The sequence below is a fragment of the Doryrhamphus excisus genome, linkage group LG7 (genome assembly GCF_037039965.1).
Source record: "Doryrhamphus excisus strain RoL-2023G ecotype Guam linkage group LG7, RoL_Dexc_Guam_v1.1, whole genome shotgun sequence".
Classification (NCBI taxonomy): Eukaryota; Metazoa; Chordata; class Actinopteri; order Syngnathiformes; family Syngnathidae; genus Doryrhamphus; species Doryrhamphus excisus.
The window spans coordinates 18,562,535-18,585,807 of NC_136363.1; the positions used below are offsets into that span (position 1 = coordinate 18,562,535).

Consider the following 23,273-nt stretch of genomic DNA (forward strand, 5'->3'; position numbering starts at 1 on the left):
ACCCGACGCCGTCCCTCCAACAAGAAGAAGCCCACATGCTTCCCGTCCAGCTCAGCAGCTAATCAAGCGCTAATAGGCCTCTGTAGATATTTGTAATGTTCCTTCTGCGTGCTACACACACCCCGAGGATCATGCGATAATTACAGAGTGAACAACAGAATGCACAAAAGGAGGTAAAACGGAGAGCACAAGTCTGGGGGGGCGCTGTCTATGTCTGTGTGTGTGTGTGTGTGTGTGTGTGGCAAGCTGTGAAGTGCCAGCTCAGGATGTGCATAAAGGCACCAGGGAAATTAGCTTGTGTTTATTTTAAAAGGGGTTGTACATGCTCTGTTAAACCCTGCAGCATGGAGGCAGCTTCTCATGACACCTAATTAGGTGCGTGCGCACAATAGGAGCACAAATATGGCTTCCGTGTGTGTATATGTGTGAAAGAAACACTTATATGCTAGGACTACGTTAAAAAGCCATAGCATTTCAGTATGTGGAATCAAACTATGGAATGGATTGAGTAAGACCCTCAAACAATGCACAACGATGAGCCAATTCAAGAAACAATACAAGCAGTTGATGTTTGCTAAATACAAGGATGAAGAGTCTTGAACCAGTCATGATGTGCTATACATATCACTATATTGACGGTTACTATGGTACCCATTATGTCATTGGATGGTCATAACAAAAATAAAATAAAAAACTATATTAGGAAAGCAGGACGTGAACAAATGTAACAGTTACTGTTTGAAAAAGTACTAGATGGAGGGGTAGGATTTAATAAGCTTTGCTTCTTCCTACTCCTTTCGGACATGTGGAACTGTGAACTGAATCTGATGCATGTTCAAATGAAATTAATGCTTAACCTATAATTAGGAAAGCAGGAAGTGGACAAATGTAACAGTTACTGATTGTAAAAGTAACCTCGTACTTTGGTACGTGACAAAAAAAAAAAAAAAAAAAAACACTACATTAGGAAAGCAGGAAGTTACTATGGTACCCATTATGTCATTGTATGGTCATATCCACCTTGTACTTCGGTACATGACAAAAACTAAAAATGAAAAGTTATTGCCATATTCCAAAAAGCGTGTAATTTCTTAGAAAATTAGGTTGTGTAAAAATGTATAATATTATAGAATAAAATCATAATAATACAAAAAAGCTGAAATCGCAAAAAAAAAACAGCAGAAATGATATATTTTTTCAAAAATCAAGAAAACAAACAAGGAAAAAAATTTCATCTTAATAAATAATAAATAATAAATAATAAATAATAAATAATAAATAATAAATAATAAATAATAAATAATAAATACATTTAAGACATATTTTATTTTTTTAAGTCAGATGTTATGAAAAACAAAAAAAGCTGTACTATTTAGAAACAGAATTTAGAATATTAAATAATGAAAAATGAAATATAAAAATAGTCAAAATGTATTGGGATAGGCTGCACGGCGGCCGAGTGGTTAGCACGCAGGCCTCACAAAAAATACAAATACAAAATACAATAAAAAAAACATAAATAAGTAAAATAAAAAAAAACTTAAATTATATTACGAAAGCAGGAAGTGAACAAATGTAACAGTTATTAATTGTAAAAGTACCAGATGGAGGGGTAGGATTCAATAAGCTTTGCTTCTTCCTACTCCTTTTTGGACATGTGGAACTGTGAACTGATTATGTGATGCATTCAATTGTAATCTGATGCATGTCCAAATGAAATTAAACCATTACCATAATAATAATAATAATAATAATAATAATAATAATACTGAGCTTGATTTACAGATAAACAGATGCGATCAGGCATGGATGATCTAACACAAAGGTGAAGCGGACGGACTTCAACAAGACAACGCAATTTTAAACTCATTGTACGTCACAAGCAGCCACACTCGGTTCAAAGAAACACATCTAAAAGGTCTTTAAAAACGAGCAGGAGGCGAGCAAGGCCGAAATGGCTTGTACTCCACTTGGGTGCAGTCCAAAAACCGCAGCTTGAGAGAAGGCCTCCGGGTCTAGTTAGCTTAGCATTGCTTTTGCAATCAAAAATAACACATCCATAACTGAATCAATGTGCACGATATTCTTCCTGGCTCTTTTTTTTTTTTAATCATCTATTTTGGTCCACTGCAGGCATGAAGACTGTACTACTCTCTCATCTAATCTCACGGGTCCTTAGATAAACGGCAACGCTACTTTCTACATACTTTACACCCCCTCTATTAATCCTCCACGGGACGAATGTTTGGTTTCTCCCTCTTGCTGCCCTTCAATTGACTGCATTTAAAAACCAAGGCTGACCCAGTAGCATGTGAGACTGGAAGGTCACTCCTGCCATAAAAAAAAAAAAAGGCTTCACTACACATCTTAAATGAAAGTCTAGAACGTGAAAGTTTCTATTGTTTTCCTCGGAACTGTAAACACTTGCTATGTGTAGGACGCGGGTATAAAAGGGAGCGCTCTGATTCGCTGAGAGCTTACGTGCCGATTGCCATGGCAACTTAAAAAATAAAAATAAATCATGAATACATACTGAGCGTCGAAATGTGTGCAGAGTACAACAAATGAGTACAAGTTGGCAGGTATGAAATATACAGTAATATTGTGTCCACTACAGCACTATAAGACGTCTTTGTGAGGACGCTGAAGTGTAATCACAGCTTTGGTGAGGTCCCCGTTAAGCAGGGGTCTCAAACTCAATTTACTTGGGCGCCACTGGAGCTCGGGTCTGGGTGAGACTGGGCCGCATCAGATTTCCCCCCCAAAAAAAACACATTTATTAAAAACAAAAAAATTAAAAAAAACTTCGCTTTGGTTCCAATTTTCTACAAGAAAAGCTCTGATAAAACATTCCACTGTTCTCAAATATCTTACTTTTTATTTTTCTGCACAAAATAAGATAAAAAATAAATAAACAAATCAAGAATAAAGAAAATCAATCAGTAATAAATAAATCAATATAATAATAATAATAAAACGGCAAATAATAAAAACTTAAACTACATATAGTTGGTGGGTAGACAATTTTTTTTTTTCAGATTAAAATTAACAAAACATTATTAGAGCCCTGTAGACATGACAAAACACGACTATAGTCACATTTATACTCTTTATTTACAACATATTGCGCAACTGCAGGGTCTTGAGACACATGCTAACTCGCAAACTAGAGCGCTAGTGACCTAAACGGTAGCCTTCAAGTTATTTCCTTTAAACTTAAATAGCCAAAAACTTACCAGTTCCACACGGATAGGGAGGATAACTATTAACAGTTATTTAACCTTTAACATGAACATGAATCAAACGTAATAATTTTTTCTGGGTACATGATACCATACAGCATCCATATCAAACTTGCGCGGGCCGCACTAACATTAAACTTTCATATCAAGGCGGGAGCCTCAAACTAGTGTCCTGCGGGCCACATTTGGCCCGCGGGCCGCGTGTTTGAGACCCCTGCCGTTAAGTTAATGAGCAATTAACCATACAGTTACTTAAATAGGATGCCTCAAGCCCCAAACCACATCAGCAGGTCGAGAGGGGTCTTGACTGGGGTCCCTTGTGGGAATCACGACCTCAATCACTGTACGCTGATGTGCTGGCGCAATCGGACATTCCCAGGATGCGGAAGCTAAAGCTGTATTTCTAATATTAAGTGTGTGTGTGTCTGGAATTGAACACTTTAGTCAGTACACTTCAATATGCACAATAATAATGCTGTTTTGGAAATAACCAAATTAGCAAGAAATAACATTGTTAAGACGTTACCGCCTGTGTTTGTGTGTCTGTAACCACGGAGCTATGCAGACAAAAGGTGTCTGTTTGGGTGTGAAACACCGCAAAAGCAGCCTTAAAATAGAAACCATTTCTGTCTCCAGGAATATATTAACAGCTTCCAATGAAAGGCAGAGAAAAATCTAAATTTAGCACATGAGGTAAGATGTAGCACTGCACGTTCCAGACGTCTTTTGTGCATTTGGAGCTTTATTAACGTTTAAGTCGACTCGGTGACTCGGGTGGATATACGTAAGTTCTTGAACCTGTGGCATTTTGTTAACATTATTTTCCTCCATTTGTGCTTATTTTTCTGTTTATATGATATTTTATGCTCTTATCCAACAGTGATTTTGTTCCATGTTTTGACTATAAAGGAGTCTTTATCGTCTAATTTGCATATAATTTGCATAGGATGCATGTGTTTGCAACAAACACTGCAAGAGACAGGAACAAAAAAATCAGTTTAAAAAAACTAACCGCGTCACAAAACAATCTGAGGCCGCACGGTTGCTTAGTGGTTAGCATGTAGGCCGTTGAAGGTCAGGGTTCGAATCTAATGTGCATGTTATAATCTTATGTGTGAGTGACTTAGTGTCTAAAGCAGGGGTCTCAAACTGAACTGGAGGGTCAAAGAGCAATCTAGAATGAAAGTGGTTGGTTTTTGTACCGTCCCTCAAAATTTGAGTGTCTAAACTAGGGGTCTCAAACACACGACACTAGTTTGAGGGCCCCCGTCTTGATATGAAAATTTAATGTCAGTGTGGCCCGCGCAAGTTTGATATGGATGCTGTATGATATCATGTACCCAGAAAAAATTATTACGTTTGATTAATGTTCATGTTAAAGGTTAATAACTGTTAATAGTTATCCTCTCTATCCGTGTGGAAGTGGTAAGTTTTTGGCAAAAGGAAATAACTTGAAGGCTACCGTTTAGGTCGCTAGCTCTCTAGTTTGCGAGTTAGCATGTGTCTCCAGACCCTGCAGTTGCGCAATATGTTGTAAATAAAAAGAGTATAAATGTGACTATAGTCGTGTTTTGTCATGTCTACAGGGCTCTAATAATGATTTGTTCATTTGAATCTGAAAAAATCATTTGTCTTAAGTTTTTATTATTTGCTGTTTTATTATTATTATTATTATTATACTTATTACTGATTGATTGATTTTCTTTATTCTTGATTTGTTTATTTATTTTTCATCTTATTTTGTGTAGAAAAATAAAAATTAATATATTTGAGAACAGTGGAATATTTTATCAGAGCTTTTATTGTAGAAAATTGGAACCAAAGCGAAGTTTTTTTAAGTTTTTTGTTTTTAATAAATACGTTTTTTTTTTGAAAACCTGATGTGGTCCAGTCTCACCCAGACCCTAGCTCCAGTGGCCCCCCCCCAAGTAAATTGAGTTTGAGACCCGTGGTCTAAAGTCAATGGGTTACATCCCATGTTTATGTTCTTATTATGGCCGTGCAGATAAAGAACAAGCTAACATGGCTGCCAAAGTGATAATGTGTGTTTTGCCTGGTTATCTTCGCAAGTTAAAAGACAGCTGCTAGTCAAGATTACCAATACAAAACAGACAATAAGACGTAAATCCCACAAAACAAAGACCGCCGGGTCGCCGACAGGTCACTATTTGTCTTGAATCATCTCCTCTTCGTCGCTGAATGAGCGTCTACGATTCTTGTTACAATCCAGCGATGTAATGAGACTCAAATGAAACACCCGAATAAACCAGCAGCAAGTGTTTTCTTTCCAACTAGGAACCCGGAATGACTGTCTTTCCCATTTTAATAGGCCCTAAGAAGGCCATTACGCAACAAATTGCACATGCGAGGGGGAAATACCTGCGTCGGGGAAAACACGGCAGTAAAAACAAAATGAATCCTCGCCTCTCTGCTAATACGGGGTCGACCTTCGCAGATGCTTAGCAGGAGTAGCAGGAGTAGCAGGAGTAGCAGGAGTAGCAGGAGTAGCAGGAGTAGCACTTGCGCTAGCACTAGGAAGCTGAACTTTCCGATTGAAAATGCATCAATATAGGAGCTCATTATTATATTAATGGTAATGGTTTTATTTGATTTGAACATGCATCAGATTACAATTGAATGCATCACATAATCAGTTCACAGTTCCACATGTCCAAAAGGAGTAGGAAGAAGCAAAGCTTATTAAATCCTACCCCTCCATCTGGTACTTTTACAATCAGTAACTGTTACATTTGTTCACTTCCTGCTTTCCTAATATAGTTTAAGTTTTTTATTTTATTTATTTTTTGTCATGTACCAAAGTACGAGGTGATATGACCATACAATGACTTTTGAATGAAATGAATGAATTTTACAATCAGTAACTGTTAAATTTGTTCACTTCCTGCTTTTCTAATATAATGATTTTTTTTCCCAATTTTTATTTTTTTCCCCAATTTTTATTTCAATTTTGATTAAATTTATTTTTATTTATTTTTGTCACGTACCAAAGTACAATGACTTTTGAATGAAATGAAGGAATTTTACAATCAGTAACTGTTACATTTGTTCACTTCCTGCCTTTGTAATATAATGAAATTATTATTTATTTATTTGCCCCCCCAATTTTCATTTAAATTTTTGTACAATTTATTTTTATTTGTATTTATTTTTTGTCACGTACTGAAGTACGAGGTGATATGACCATACAATTTTGAATACTTTTGAATGAAATGAATGAAATTTATAATCAGTAACTGTTACATTTGTTCACTTCCCGCCTTTCTAATATAATGAAATAATTATTTTTCTAATTAATTTTTTCCCCCAATTTTTATTTCAATTTTTTGTTTAATTTATTTTTATTTTTATTTATTTTTTGTCATGTATCGAAGTCCGAGGTGATATGACCATACAATGACTTTTGAATGAAATTAATGAATTTTACAATCAGTAACTGTTACATTTGTTCACTTCCTGCCTTTCTAATATAACAAAAAATATATATTTTTATTTTTTCCCAATTTTTACTTCAATTTTTATTTAAATTTTTGTTCAATTTATTTTTATTTATTTTTTGTCACTTACCGAAGTACGAGGTGATATGACCATACAATGACTTTCTTCCTGCCTTTCTAAAATCATTATTTTTTTAATTAAATTTTTTTTTTCCAATTTTTATTTAAATTTTTGTTCAATTTATTTATTTTTTTTTTTTGTCACTTACCGCTTTACGAGGTGATATGACCATACAATGACATAATTATTCACTGTGATATAAGTAACTTTACCCTTGCAGTAGGTCCTTAAATGCAGTAGATATATTTTTCCCAGCTACAAGTACAATGGACCAAAAAAAAAAAAACAGAGTAAGACAAGCAATGCAACAGATAAATCGACAACAAAGACACAGATAAAAATAGTTGACGGTGCACTAAAAAAAGAACAAAAGCAGATGACATCAAATCGCTTTTAGCCTGCTTGCCTTGACACTTGAGATGTTTTGTCCTACTATATACAAACAGCTCTTAATTAAAATAAGCTACTAAAAACCAGGAAGTGGCATTCTGTCACCTCTGCCTACTGTACATGTCGCTGTACACTTCTTCTCAGGTTAGAGCAGATATGATGCTAATGAGTGCCCCCCCACCCCACCTACCCACCCTACTACCCGTGCACGTCGGAAGCCGTCATGTTCCGAGATGCCTCTCGTCTTGTAACATGACCGCGGAGGCTTTCATCATGCGGCTGTAAGCAGGCGCACTCCTGACACACTGGTGCACTCTTGGCACTCCCGGCATCATTACTGTGCAAAGGCAGCTGAAATGTATACCGGTAACAATGTACTCCCCCCCAAACCCCCTTTGCCTAAAGTCTGTCGACACACACACACACACACATATATATGAACACACGTGTGTTTCCGTCATTGACTGTCCACAGAGGGGTGGAAGTACTCAGACAAAGGGGGTGATTAATTATTCAAAGGGAGGGGGGCTCACTGCAATCCATTACATCACATGCATTATGAAGCATCTGATCTACAGCGAGTCCTAAAATCTATGCCTCCTAACGACGGATGGAGCGACAGCTAAGGAAGCAATCGGAAGAAGGAGGAGGGAATCGATTTGCGCGCCGCTAAGGTGGCGATCAATTGTGTCATTGTGTTTTTGTGACACTCTGTGTATTTGTGTTACTGTTACTTGAAATGTTAATACAAGATCAGATTATTTTCTTTGCCAATGGATGTTAAAGTTGTTATACTGGCCCCCCTGATGACCTCAATTGACCCCTTGGACTTTTTAATTTAATGCGTTGACCAAAATTTTGACAGACTTTATGCTAGTTTGTGTGCCTGTAGCTTTAATGCTAATGAGCTGTATTTGTCTACAGAGTCTATCACCAGGAAGTAGCACTACGGGAGTGAACGTTCCACCTCAAACCCGGGACAGAATGTGAGTGTGAATGGTTGTTTGTCTATATGTGCCCTGTGATTGTATATAACAGTATAGTGTATAAAATATTGTATATAACAATATAACAGTCACTAAAGTCATCATACAGCAACTTCACACTCAAATATACAAACATGTACCAATATGAGTATTAAAAGAAAAACAACTCCTTTTCCCATACTGTATTGCATCTGAGCAACACATTCATTGGGGTGCTGCAATGACGTCAGCCCCCTCTCTGGGCTCCTCAAATAAAGAAACACATCATCAAAAGTACAAGATGCAGATGTATTTACTACACTAAAACGGTCTGAAAGTTTAATGAATGTTAAGGAATGTTTCCTCCCAACTTCCAAAAACATGCTAGGTTAATTAGCGACTCCAAATTGTCCATAGGTATGAATGTGAGTGTGAATGGTTGTTTGTCTATGTGTGTCCTGTTATTGTATATAACAGTATAGTGTATAAAAATAATGTATATAACAATATAACAGTCACTAAAGTCATCATACAGCAACTTCACACTCAAATATACAAACCTGTACCAATATGAGTATTAAAAAAAAACAACTCCTTTAAAGTTTTCCCATACTGTATTGCATCTGAGCAACGCATTCATTGGGGTGCTGCAATGACGTTAGCCCCCTCTCTGGGCTCCTCAAATAAAGAAACACATCATCAAAAGTATAAGATGCAGATGTATTTACTACACTAAAACGGTCTGAAGGTTTAATGAATGTTAAGGAATGTTTCCTCCCACATTCCAAAAACATGCTAGGTTAATTAGCGACTCCAAATTGTCCATAGGTATGAATGTGAGTGTGAATGGTTGTTTGTCTATATGTGCCCTGTGATTGGCTGGCGGCCAGTCTCTCGCCCGAAGACAGCTGGGATAGGCTCCAGCATCCCCCGCTACCCTCATCAGGATAAGCGGTAGAAAATGAATGAATGAATGAAATGGTAGCATATAGCATTTAGTTAAATGCGTATTGGGGTTGAATGGCATCATGGAGGAAGAATGATGTCGCCACTTCGGTGTCATTTAGTAGTGACGGAGTGATGTCCGCTAAACTCACGCTTCAGAGAGAGAGAATCAATGTTCTGTCTGTTCCACGCACACACACTCACCTCCATCGTGGTCAGGTTGCAGTGATGGGTTCCAGCAAACCAGCCATCAGTGGAGCATTGGTCGATATCAACATCCTGGAGATTAATGTCCACTCGTACCACGCCCCTACAAGACAGGAGGAGGCAAGCGTCAACCCGACTGAGGGAACCCAACATGGCCGACCTTTATAGTTTGTCATATTGGTGGGAAATGTGGATCAATCCCATCTTTCCAATAAGTAGCACGTGCTTAATCGGGGAATAACAGCGGAGTTTGTTCACGCTTCGACACATTGCCGCTGTGTTGTGTTTCTCCGGGTGTACAGCAAGCCAGTTAACTGCATTCGACTCCCAGCGGACGCCAGGCGAGCGCCGCGCTTTCCTCGGCCCGCACGTCTGTTATTAATAACTGCAGCTACCGCTTCCGCCTCGGGCCACGCTGACCTCGCTCTATTCCGCCGCACCGCTGCTGGCTTTTTTTTTTTTTTTTTTTTTTTTAATAGTCCTGCTTGGAGAAATTACCTCCGTTTCACTTGGATGTTATGCAATAACAGGAAGAGACGCATAAATGAGTCGGCAATGCAAAACACAGCAGCAAGAACTTCAGAATTTCTTGTTTTCATATTTGTACTTATCATTTATCCTCGTTATTATCAGTCAAAGATGCATTTTATATGTAATACAGAAAAGTGATATTCCATTTTCAAAATGGTGGTATACTAATTTGGTTCGGTTTTCACAATTAATGTGTTCCAAAAAGTCCAACGAAAACTGAAACAAAGGCAACTAATATGTTCCTGACAACCAAAAATATGAACAAAAAATACACAATAATTATACTTGGAAATGCCAAAAACAATGCAACAAAACATTCTGCTAAATAAGAGTTCATATAAAGAAATTTCTACTCTAAAAGCATGATTTTTACCACTATGAGAGCTCTCTACACATTAAATAACACCCCTATAGTCGCCTTTACACTCTTATTATTCTTTGTTTACACCACATTGCTCAACTGCAATGCGCAGTCTACGTGATCACTGCAATTACACTTTAAACATAGCATGCTACCGAGCTAACTACTTCCGAGCTAACTGCCTCAGATTTCATTCAATCATTTTCGACTGCTTATCCTCACAAGGGGCGGGGTACACCCTGGACTGGTCGGTCGCCAGCCAATCACAGGGCACATATAGACAAACAACCATTCACACTCACATTCATACCTATGGACAATTTGGAGTCGCTAATTAACCTAGCATGTTTTTTTTGAATGTGGGAGGGAACCGGATTTATTTATTCTAAACGTAAGTGTTACAAACAGTACAAGGAAGAAGGACAAAGTAAGAAGCTAAAATCTTACCACTTCCACACAGAATGGGAGGAGAATGTGTCATGTCGAACATGCCGTGGTTGACTACATGTGGTGTGAATTTAATGTAATATAATATAATGTCATGTCGGGTTAACGCGCAGGCCACACAGCTAGGAGATGTGGGTTTGATTCCCTGCTCGGGCATCTCTGTGTGGAGTTTACATGTTCCAAAAACATGCTAGGTTAATTGGCGACTCCAAATTGTCCACAGGTATGAATGTGAGTGTGAATGGTTGTTTGTCTATATGTGCCCTGTGATTGGCTGGCGACCAGTCCAGGGTGTACCCCGCCTCTCGCTTGAAGACAGCTGGGATAGGCTCCAGCACCCCCGCGACCCTCGTGAGGACAAGCGGTAGAAAATGAATAAATGTTAGTTTTCCGGCTGCACGGTGTGCAGGTAGTTTGCACAGAGGCCACACAGCGAGAAGCCCCATGTTCAATTCCACCCTCTGCCATTTCTGTGTGGAGTTTGCATGTTCTCCACGTGCATGCGTGGGTTTTCTCCGGGTATTCCGGTTTCCTCCCACATTCCGAAAACATGCTAGGTTAATTAGCGACTCCAAATTGTCCATAGGCATGAATGTGAGTGTGAATGGTTGTTTGTCTATATGTGCCCTGTGATTGTATATAACAGTATAGTGTATAAAAATATTGTATACAACAATATAACTAAAGTCACTAAAGTCATCATACAGCAGCTTCACACTCAAATATACCAACATTTACCAATATGAATATTAAAAAAAACAACTCCTTAAAAAGACCTGACAAAACAAACACTCTTTTTCACTCACACGCTTTTTGAAAATGTGTCCCTCTGAACAATATAAAGGGAAGAGAGTTTAAAAGAGGGAATAAGTGAGCAGCCCAGGGACGTGCCAGCAAAGGCATCAGTGTGGCCATCGAGGCTCTGAGGAATATCACATGGAGCACGAGCTTGGAGGCGCCCCAGGAAAGTGAAGCACTCCCTCCTTTCATCCGCCATTCTTTGAGGCTCTAAAGGCCAGGTCTGCTAAGGGAGAGGAGCAGCATCCCCACCAGCGGGTCGGTCTTTCTGACGGCTCAGTCAGGCTTTGCTAACGTACCGCTATTATGAAGGTGACTGTACTGTACTCCTGTCTGGGTAATTGCCTTTTAGCCTACGATGTGATCAAAACAAGTCTTTAGTTGTGCAATCCCTGCTCAGGATAAGCGGAATAAATGGACAAAGATTGGACAAGATTGGATTTTCTTTACCAATGGATGTTAAACTTGTTATACTGGCCCCCTGATGACCTCAATTGACCCCTTGGACTTTTTAATTTAGAGCATTGACCAAAATTCCGGCTTTCATTTTTTCAATTCATTCAATTTTGACAGAATTTATGCCAGTTTGTGTGCCTGTAGCTTTAATGCTAATGAGCTGTGTTTGTTTACAAGAGTCTATCACCACGAAGTAGCACTACGGGAGTGGACGTTCCACCTCAAACCCGGGACAGAATGTGAGTGTGAATGGTTGTTTGTCTATATGCTGCAATGACATTAGCCCCCTCTCTGGGCTCCTCAAATAAAGACACACATCATCAAAAGTAAAAGATGCAGATGTATTTACTACACTAAAACGGTCTGAAGGTTTAATGAATGTTAAGGAATGTTTCCTCCCACATTCCAAAAACATGCTAGGTTAATTAGCGACTCCAAATTGTCCATAATTATGAATGTGAGTGTGAATGGTTGTTTGTCTATATGTGCCCTGTGATTGGCTGGCGACCAGTCCAGGGTGTACCCCGCCTCTCGCCCGAAGACAGTTGGGATAGGCTCCCTCCCACATTCCAAAAACATGCTAGGTTAATTAGCGACTCCAAATTGTCCATAGGTATGAATGTGAGTGTGAATGGTTGTTTGTCTATATGTGCCCTGTGATTGTATATAACAGTATAGTGTATAAAAATATTGTATATATAATAATATAACAGTCACTAAAGTCATCATACAGCAACTTCACACTCAAATATACAAACATGTAACAATATGAGTATTAAAAACCAACTCCTTAAAAGTTTTCTCTTACAACATTGTAAACAAATGGAACGTGCACGGTTTCCAGCACAAGAACACGTTGCAAGAGGCCTTTTCATGTTGCATTATGTCATGGAGCCATTTCCATGCAAGAACCGTGCAGCCTCCCGGAGGAAAATGTCTCTTAAGTGACAGAGATGCATTAAGCTGACAAGAGTAGGAGAAAGTAAGGCGAGTCTCGCTGCCGGGCAAGATGCCGCCATGACAATGCGACCTGGGTCACTTTATTGAGTTGTGTCGCCGGTCATCCGAAGAAAAAAAAGAAAAAAATCACTAAATAAAATACGGCGCCCTGTGGCGAAGCAGCTGTCAAGGAAAGCAAATAAAGACTCCTCTCCGCTGCCATATTATGTCATATACGTCTTGACACTCATTAAAAAGTGCGAGCGTCAGGATGGATGGAAGACGTTCGGTGAAGCACAGACAAACCCCGGCTGACAGTTAAGAGAAATCAGTTTGCTGACGGATAGCTCGGCCTGCTAGCGGTGACACGTCCATGAGAAAGAAATACAACGGAACACTGATAAATCTCATCAGTGAAGGAGCCCAGTCTATTTTTTTACTTAATGTGCAATTTAAAAGACAGTTTCAGCCACAATATAGAGCAATGATTCCCTGTGCAGTGGGGATTTATTCAATTTTACTTAATTACTCTGTTACTGTACCAAACAAATCATATATAGGCGGACGTCATGTCACTAAACTAATGAAGGAGCGTGTGATAATTATCAGATACATCATGAATTATGACGTCTTATCAATAAAACTAATCAGTTTAAAAAATACCTGTCGGAACTTGTAAATAAACATGGTGTCGATCATGTGGGACTTGACAGGAAGACATATCTCCAAACGCTCCAAAACTCCAAAAACGATGGGAAAAAAAAAACATTGAGCTGCCCGGAGCTTGTACCTATCATTGCAATGTTTGAAAAGTGCAAAAAAAAGTTTGCCATATACGACTAGAGGGTGAAAGCAATCTGGTTTTAAATGATAACAAAGACATGACAAGGTGACAAAGTGCTAGCCGGATCTTGTTAGCATCGGAGACATTCATTCATTCATTTTCTACCGCTTATCCTCACGAGGGAGCCTATCCCAGCTGTCTTCGGGCAAAAGAGGCGGGGTACACCCTGGACTGGTCGCCAGCCAATCACAGGGCACATATAGACAAACAACCATTCACATTCACATTTTTGGAGTCGCCAATTAACTTAGCATGTTTTTGGAATGTGGGAGGAAACATTCCTTAACATTCATTAAACTTTCAGACCGTTTTAGTGTAGTAAATACATCTGCATCTTATACTTTTGATGTGTGTCTTTATTTGAGGAGCCCAGTGAGGGGCTAACGTCATTGCAGCACCCCAATGAATGCGTTGCTCAGATGCAATACAATATGAGAAAACTTTAAAGGAGTTGTTTTTTTAATACTCATATTGGTACATGTTTGTATATTTGAGTGTGAAGTTGCTGTATGATGACTTTAGTGACTGTTATATTGTTATATACAATATTTTTATACACTATACTGTTATATACAATCACAGGGCACATATAGACAAACAACCATTCACACTCACATATACTATGGACAATTTGGAGTCGCCAATTAACCTAGCATGTTTTTGGAAGTTGGGAGGAAACATTCCTTAACACTGATTAAACTTTCAGACCGTTTTAGTGTAGTAAATACATCTGCATCTTATACTTTTGATGATGTGTGTCTTTATTTGAGGAGCCCAGAGAGGGGCTAACGTCATTGCTGCAACCCAATGAATGTGTTGCTCAGATGCAATACAGTATGGGAAAACCTTTAAGGAGTTGGTTTTTTTATACTCATATTGGTACATGTTTGTATATTTGAGTGTGAAGTTGCTGTATGATGACTTTAGTGACTGTTATATTGTTATATACAATATTTTTATACACTATATTGTTATATACAATCACAAGGCACATATAGACAAACAACCATTCACACTCACATTCATACCTATGGACAATTTGGAGTCGCTAATTAACCTAGCATGTTTTTCGAAGTTGGGAGGAAACATTCCTTAACATTCATTAAACTTTCAGACCGTTTTAGTGTAGTAAATACATCTGCATCTTATACTTTTGATGATGTGTGTCTTTATTTGAGGAGCCCAGTGAGGGGCTAACGTCATTGCAGCAACCCAATGAATGCAATACAGTATGAGAAAACTTTTAAGGAGTTGTTTTTTTAATACTCATATTGGTACATGTTTGTATATTTGAGTGTGAAGTTGCTGTATGATGACTTTAGTGACTGTTATATTGTTATATACAATATTTTTATACACTATACTGTTGTATACAATCACAGGGCACATATAGACAAACAACCATTCACACTCACATTCATACCTATGGACAATTTGGAGTAGCCAATTAGCATGTTAGCAACCTAGCATGTTTTTGGAATGTGGGAGGAAACCAGAATACCACACAGAGATGGCCGAGGGTGGAATTGAACCCTGGTCTCCTAGCTGTGAGGTCTGTGTGCTAACCACTCGACCGCCGTGCCATTACTAATACTAATAATACTAATTATATCTCCAAGTCGGCAATTAACCTAGCATGTTTTTGGAATGTGGGAGGAAACCCACACACGCACGGGGAGAACATGCAAACTCCACACAGAGATGGCAGAGGGTGGAATTGAACTCAGGTCTCCTAGCTGCGGGGCCTGCGCACGAACCACTCGGTCACCGTGCAGCCAAACTATAACATATCAAAATATTATGAAGAATCCCCATGGAAAATCCCTGTCACCGAGCTCTGTTTATCCAACATGAGTGTACTTTTAAGGATAAACCTGCAGTAATAATATTACAGGTTTATAATCCCTTAACGGGGCAACTGAACGAGCATCAGCCATAATATTATCAGAGAAGAGGAGATTACTGCTCGTAGTAAGCGCTCGCTCCCTTCATTAGCGGCAAAGATCTCTCTCAGTGGAGAAAAAGGTTTTGTTCTGTGATGGTGACATTTACTGGCTGAAGGCTCCGTAGTACCGACGAGGGCCGTGGAGTCCCAGTTTCATCAGCAGTCACACCGGGAGCACCTCAGGGGGATCTTTCACCCACCATCAGCCTCTACATTCATCTTGGTTTACTATAGAACATGATAATGCTCAAACCCAGGGACATTCTATCCTATTTGTTTCTGGATTGCATCCATGTGAACAGATGCTGACGGCCTCTCCTGGAGCACAGGGGGCCTTCGACTCTGGGGGTCCCATAGCACTAAAGCTACACTGACTCTTTATAAAACACAATTCTGCCACAGAATTAAACAATCTGGTTTTATATAATGTTTTTTGGTGATGTGACTCCTCCCTGGGATACGTAAAAACTAAAAGCTAACAAGTCACCTTGCATGCTGCAGCATCATCACAAACAACAGGAAGCGAGCAAGCGAGGGGGCATTAAATAGCTGAAATCAAGATGGCCCCCCACACAAGGTTGTTGTTCTACATCTTACATTATTAATTCATTGGTGCATTGATTGCGTATTCAGCTAGAGGGGGATGATGTCTGAATGGGGACTGGTGCTGGGCCTCCTCGCCACTTTAGGCTAGGTAGTGAGCTAATGACAAAGGATGCTGGATAGACTCAATTGCTAAAAAGATATATTTTTGGCAAACGGCTAGCTCCTCCCGCTAGTTTGATGTTGATAGTCTCCGATTTTGCATCAACATTTGCAATGAAAGCTGCCATTTCATAACGCTTGTCTGTAATTAATTCATTTATGAGCTTCTGTTAGCCTCAATGCTAGTTTTGAGGACGGATTTTAACAAAGCTAACTGTTGAAGCTAGCGCTGCTGTTTGGGAGTCACATTTTTTTCCACTTCCCATCCGACCCACATACCTAAATTCCAACACCGGAAGGAGCCTGATGCATTGTGACACCTTGCGGTGAAGCTAGTCGCTAGCCGGCTAGTACCTAGCAGATGTGGTGTGGCGAGGTGTAACTATGCCAGTAATGTAGTTCTTGAGTGTAACAGTGTTAATAACAAAAACAATGTTGCTTTAGCTTGATTAATATGCAGGTCATATTATGACTATAATAGCTATAAATAACTAGTAATAGTATAGACCTCGGCTGCACGGCGGTCGGGTGGTTAGCGCGCAGACCTCACAGCTAGGAGACCCGAGTTCAATTCCACCCTCGGCCATCTCTGTGTGGAGTTTGCATGGGTTTTTTTCTCCGGGTACTCCGGTTTCCTCCCACATTCCAAAAACATGCTAGGTTAATTAGCAACTCCAAATTGTCCATAATGTGAGTGTGAATGGTTGTTTGTCTATATGTGCCCTGTGATTGGCTGGCGACCAGTCCAGGGTGTACCCCACCTCTCTCGCCTGAAGACAGCTGGGATAGGCTCCAGCACCCCCTGCGACCCTTGTGAGGATAAGCGGTAGAAAATCAATGAATGAATGAATGAAACTATTCCACAGGCTGCAAGGCAGTTGAGTGGTTAGCGCGCAGGCTTCACAGCTAGGAGACGTAAGTTCGATTCCACCCTCGGCCATCTCTGTGTGGAGTTTGCATGTTCTCCCCGTGCATGCGTGGGTTTTCTCCGGGTACTCCGGTTTCGTCCCACATTCCAAAAACATGCTAGGTTAATTAGCGACTCCAAATTGTCCATAGGTATGAATGTGAGTGTGAATGGTTGTTTGTCTATATGTGCCCTGTGATTGGCTGGCCACCAGTCCAGTTATCGGTCCAGTTCGGCCTCTCTCGCCCGAAGACAGCTGGGATAGGCTCCAGCTCTACCAAGGGCATCTGTTTATTATTATAAATTATTCTTCTTATAATCATAATGGTATTATTCTCATAATCAAAATTCCATAGTAATTCAAACCTTGATAGGTTCTCCATATGGCATGTGCACCATCCTTCTCCAAAATGTACTGCTATTGGTATGCTACTGTAGTACCTTATTCCCATATATTGCATCATTAAGGACACTGTGTGACCAATACAAAATACCACCTTGTGTCTTCCCATCGATCCAATAGCAGGGGGGGAAGCCTCTGCTAAGAAAGAGAAAACAACGGCAGCCAAGTGCTCCTTTGATAAAAGTGGGACATCATCTCAGAGACTCTTGGAATTATCTTCACAAACGAGTAAAAAAAACAAAAACAATATCTCATTAACCATCAGATTAGTTTGCAATAACTGCATGTACCTGATAGGCTATTACTGTATAATCACTGCAGCTTTTGACTCATTTGCAATCCATGCCTGCCTGCAAGCCACTGAGAGTGTGTATCAATTAAACATTCATTGAAGGCACTACACACACACACACACACACACACACACACACAACTAGTGATCTGGATTAATTATTCATTGAGAAGATGTTGGTCAGGATTCTATGGAGCGCTAACACTTGACTCTTCCTGAGCATATCAGCACTGCTAGCGTAAACATGACATATTACAGCAGCATGAGGAAAAACAGATGAAGTGAAACCAAACAGGAAACGTTTCCATTTTATACCCCTGCAAGTTTGACTCATCCCCAATGAAGAAAATGACACACCAAAGTGTTTGTATGGAGAAGTGGGAGTGTGGAGGGTGGGTGGGGGGGAAGCGCTGAGCAAGTTGGAGAAATGAATTAGGCCTGTAGCCGGAGATCTCCACCGCCGTTTGTACATGGCGGGGTTATTTTTAGCACCTCGACAAACCGCAGGAGAGTTCAAACCCCCTCAATTTAGTGGCGGTGTGTTTTGGGAGGAAAGAGCGCTGTGAGTAGACGGCGAGATGATGGCTGAGGTTGGGTGGTCATAAAAGAGCTGTGGTATTTTTGTGGAGGGTTGGGGCGAAGGTAGCTTGAGAAAAATCAAGAAAAAAATATTTTTTTTTCTCCAAGCCTGCTCGGTACCTTACTACACCTCAACAAAACTATGATATACTTTAATGTAGTGTTAATTATTACTATCATATTGTACCTCTAAAGCAGCCTTTGTCAGTTTATACCCAATTTCCACTGTCAATAAAGTTAATTTTATTGATGATCAATATTATGCTAATGGTTTTATTTTATTTGAAAATACATCACATAATCAGTTCACAGTTCCACATGTCCAAAAGGAGTAGGAAGAAGCAAAGCTTATTAAATGCTACCCCTCCATCTGGTATTTTTACAATCAGTAACTGTTACATTTGTTCACTTCCTGCTTTCCTAATATAGTTTAAGTTTTTTTCATTAATTCATTCATTCATTCATTTTCTACTGCTTATCCTCACGAGGGTCGCGGGGGTGCTGGAGCCTATCCCAGCTGTCTTCGGGCGAGAGGTGGCGTACACCCTGGACTGGTCGCCAGCCAATCACAAGGCACATATAGACAAACAACCATTCACACTCACATTCATACCTATGGACAATTTGGAGTCCTTTCAAGGAGTTGTTTTTTTAATATTCGTATTGGTACATGTTTGTATATTTGAGTGTGAAGTTGCTGTATGATGACTTTAGCGACTGTTATATTGTTATATACAATATTTTTATACACTATACTGTTATATACAATCACAGGGCACATATAGACAAACAACCATTCACACTCACATTCATCCCTATGGACAATTTCGAGTCGCTAATTAACCTAGCATGTTTTTGGAATGTGGGAGGAAACCGGAGTACCTGGAGAAAACCCACGCATGCACAGGGAGAACATGAAAACTCCACACAGAGATGGCCGAGGGTGGGATTGAACTCGGGTCTCCTTGCTGTGAGGTCTGTGCGCTAACCACTCGACGGCCGTGCATTTTTAAAATAAATTTTTTTTTGGCTACTTTTGGAAAAACTGAACTGACTTGTAAACAACTAAAGTTAGCATAGCAGGTTTTGAAAAAAATATTTTCTTTATTTTGCTCAAGCTCCCCTTAAGTCTTCTGTCCCACCACACACTTTAAAAACTCCAATCTAGTTAATTAATTAAAGATATGTTAATGAGTCTGGAGTAGAAAGTGGAAACGGTGCCTTCAAGGTACAAAGACGTGAACATGTGTTAGATAGTAAAAGGATACTGACCGGAATTCTGGTGCCAAGTTGGGCCTGAGGCCGTAGAAAGCAGCTGATAAGGTCAAAAGCCAACGGGGGACATAATTCCCATCTTCACACTCCAAGTACGGCACAGACCACTTGATATGAGTCTTGTCCGGGATAAAAGTTTCCCCTCTCCGAAGGGAATTGTCTTGGCTCAGCACCCGCTTATTGAAGTTGGGCTTTTTCCTGTTCTTGACACCTTGGAACCAGTCATTGTCTGCGGTACGGTTGTGGGGGTGATGCCGGGCCACGTCAGAGAGGTCTTGGAGCAGAATCTCTGCCCCCACTCTGGTGGCTTGCAGGTGCACCCAAGGCCCGGAAGCATGAGAGGACTCGGTGCCGAAGGTGACGACAGCCCGGTGGATCTTGGCATCCCCGAGTAAAATGCTTCTGACCAGGGCATGGTACCACTCAACGTCTCGGAGGAGACTCTGCTCCCTGGACCTGTTGGCTTGCAGCACCATGTTGAGGAAGTTGGTGGCTTGCATCACCGCATCCAGGACTCCGCTCATGGAACCATGCGGACTCTCGTGTGACCTTCCCCGCAGCGAGGTGAGCTCGTACCTCCGGGAGCAGTTGGCCTGCTTCAGAGCGCCGGAGTCGCCCGTGTGGAGGAACTCGTCGATCGCGGAACTCGGCCTCGGCTCTGCCGCCTCCCCGGCGTGTCGCTGCGGCGCGCGGAGATGCAGCAGCCGGTGGCTGCGGTGCGTCTCGCCGCCTCCGTACACCACCACCAGCCGGTCTCCTCCTCCTTCTCCTTCTCCTCCTCCGTGAGCGATCACGAAGCCAACGTGCACCAGCAACGCCAGCCGGAAGACAGCCATCTCCCCTCCAGGACGCGTCCGCAGATGTTTATGAGAGGGGGGGTGGATGGTTTGCAGGTCGTGCGGCAAAGACTCGAACCAGCCGCGCTGCTAAACCATATCTCGGCCACTTGTGGGATCTACCAAGCCTTTATGAACCACAAGGAAACTCCTTTCGCTGTCCTCGATTGTCCTCATTCACCGATCCCTCATGGAGCTTCTTGGTGTGTGGAGGACGGAGGATGTCTGCGGCGGGCGTCCTCCAAGCCTGCAGACTGAATCCCCAACCAGGAGGAAGGAGGAGGCGGTTATTGTTATATTTATATATTTTCTGCAGGCACCGAGCCAGCTGGGAGCTTCTCGCTCCGGATGACACTCCGCCCTCTTCCGACCACAACAAGCATTCAACCGGCCTATAAAAGCGGGCGGAGGGACCCACCGAGGGAACTTAAAGCCCGTCTTCCTCATGCTCTCATAGGGCTCTTTGGAGCACCGTGGATCCGCCCTATGGTCGCCTCTTCTGTCAATCACGGTGAAAATGTTTGGTGGAGACGTGACACTGTTTTGAAAGACACAATTGAGAATTGTCAACTATTTCAATTTTAGCTGACAAATATTGCAAAAAAAAAATTGCATTGGGAGTTTTCACTCCATATTCTTTATTGCTCTCTGGTTCTACCATATCTTACTTATTGTGTGGGGTACTATAAAAGCAATCTTCTCTAATTAAACTGCAAAAAAAAGGTCAGTAAGGATAATTCATAATACCGCCTACAGAGAACATACTAACTCCTTATTTCTAAAATCACAAATACTTCAACTTAATCTTCAAACAGCTAAAATAATGCATAAGGCTAAAAATAACCAATTAGCTAAAAATGTCATCCAATACTTCTCTACAAGAGAGGAGAAATATGATCTCAGGGAAGAAGTACATTTGAAACACTTATATGCTAGGACTACGTTAAAAAGCCATAGCATTTCAGTATGTGGAATCAAACTATGGGATGGATTGAGTAAGACCCTCAAACAATGCACAACGATGAGCCAATTCAAGAAACAACACAAGCAGTGGATGTTTGCTAAATACAAGGATGAAGAGTCTTGAACCAGTCATGATGTGCTATACATATCACTATATTGATGGTTACTATGGTAACCATTATGTCATTGTATGGTCATGTCACCTTGTACTTTGGTACGTGACAAAATAATAAAATTAAATAAAATTAAAATAAATTAAATAAAAACTATATTAGGAAAGCAGGAAGTTACAATGGTACCCATTATGTCATTGGATGGTCATATCACCTTGTACTTCGATACATGACAAAAAATAAAATTAAATAAAATTAAAATAAATAAAAACTATATTAGGAAAGCAGGAAGTTACTATGGTACCCATTATGTCATTGGATGGTCATATCACCTTGTACTTCGATACATGACAAAAAATAAAATTAAATAAAATTAAAATAAATAAAAACTATATTAGGAAAGCAGGAAGTTACGATGGTACCCATTATGTCATTGTATGGTCATATCACCTTGTACTTTGGTACATGACAAAACAAAAACAAACAAAAAAAACTTAAACTATATTAGGAAAGCAGGAAGTGAACAAATGTAACAGTTACTGCTTGTAAAAGTACCAGATGGAGGGGTAGGATTTAATAAGCTTTGCTTCTTCCTACTCCTTTTGGACATGTGGAACTGTGAACTGATTATGTGATGCATTCAATTGTAATCTGATGCATGTTCAAATGAAATAAAACCATTATCATTTTATTGGAGTTTGCAGCGCTTTCTAATATTTGTGAACCCTTTTTCATCTATAATAAAGGTATGTGTCAATCAAAACAGAGCATTATTGCATACAATTGAGCAAGCGTAAGCAATAAAGTGGACACTTGCATTGATGATATTGATGTTTACACTAATTGCATGCAGTAAATGCATTCATCTCTGTATTGATCTGATGCTTAGTTCAGAGGGGGAGGGGAGGGGGGTTGTTAATTCTGCAGAATAAATACTGTGACAGGAAATTTTAGCAGCCATATGGCAAATGGGAGTGTGTGCCTAATTTAGTGTGAAACTCTTGTAAATGTTAATGTCTAGTAAAGTAAAACATCACACCCCAAAATGGATGATAATGCAATGCAAAATCTATGCAAGCGGGGTCTAAAATTTTTTGGACGTACCATTATGTTAAAAGGTCATTTCGGAATGACATCCATCCATGTTCTATGTCTCATCCATCTGATCCTCTCTTTTATTCCTCCAGGGGTGGGGGGGGTAACGTGTCACGTCATGGTGTGCGGCCCTGAGGCATCCAGACCTGGAAGCGGGACGGCGAAGAGGGGGGTTGACAGGCCGTGACGGAAGTCAGGGGGGTGACAGAGCTGGCAGAGACGGCAAAGTCCAGAGTAAGAGCGACTCGGAGGTCCAACGTGTGACATCTGGAAGCGCACACACACAGCAGACTGCGGGTGGTGGGGGGCAATTCATTAGGAAATATCGATAGTTTAAAAAAAAATTGCCATTATGTCTAATGGCGTTCATGAATCGGATTTAAACATGGCTGCTAAATGAATGGAGCGTGGAAGAGCGTTTAGGATGCTGCGAGGTGTCATCGCAAGCTCTCAAATGTG

General features: G+C 40.4%; 1 protein-coding gene across 2 annotated transcripts in view; it reads right to left on the reverse strand.

Annotated features, from left to right (window-relative positions):
- gpr158a (G protein-coupled receptor 158a) overlaps positions 1–21,065 on the reverse strand; it is a 64,119-nt gene extending 43,054 nt beyond the window's left edge. For both annotated transcript variants that reach the window (XM_078792312.1, XM_078792311.1), the window contains exons 1-2: positions 19,805–21,065; positions 9,323–9,428 (exon numbers count right to left, since the gene is read on the reverse strand). In XM_078792312.1, the coding sequence (XP_078648438.1) occupies positions 9,323–9,428; positions 19,805–20,643 (945 nt within the window). In that variant the 5' untranslated portion in view covers positions 20,644–21,065. The remainder of the gene's footprint in view (positions 1–9,322; positions 9,429–19,804) is intronic.
- Between the last annotated feature and the right edge of the window lie 2,208 nt (positions 21,066–23,273).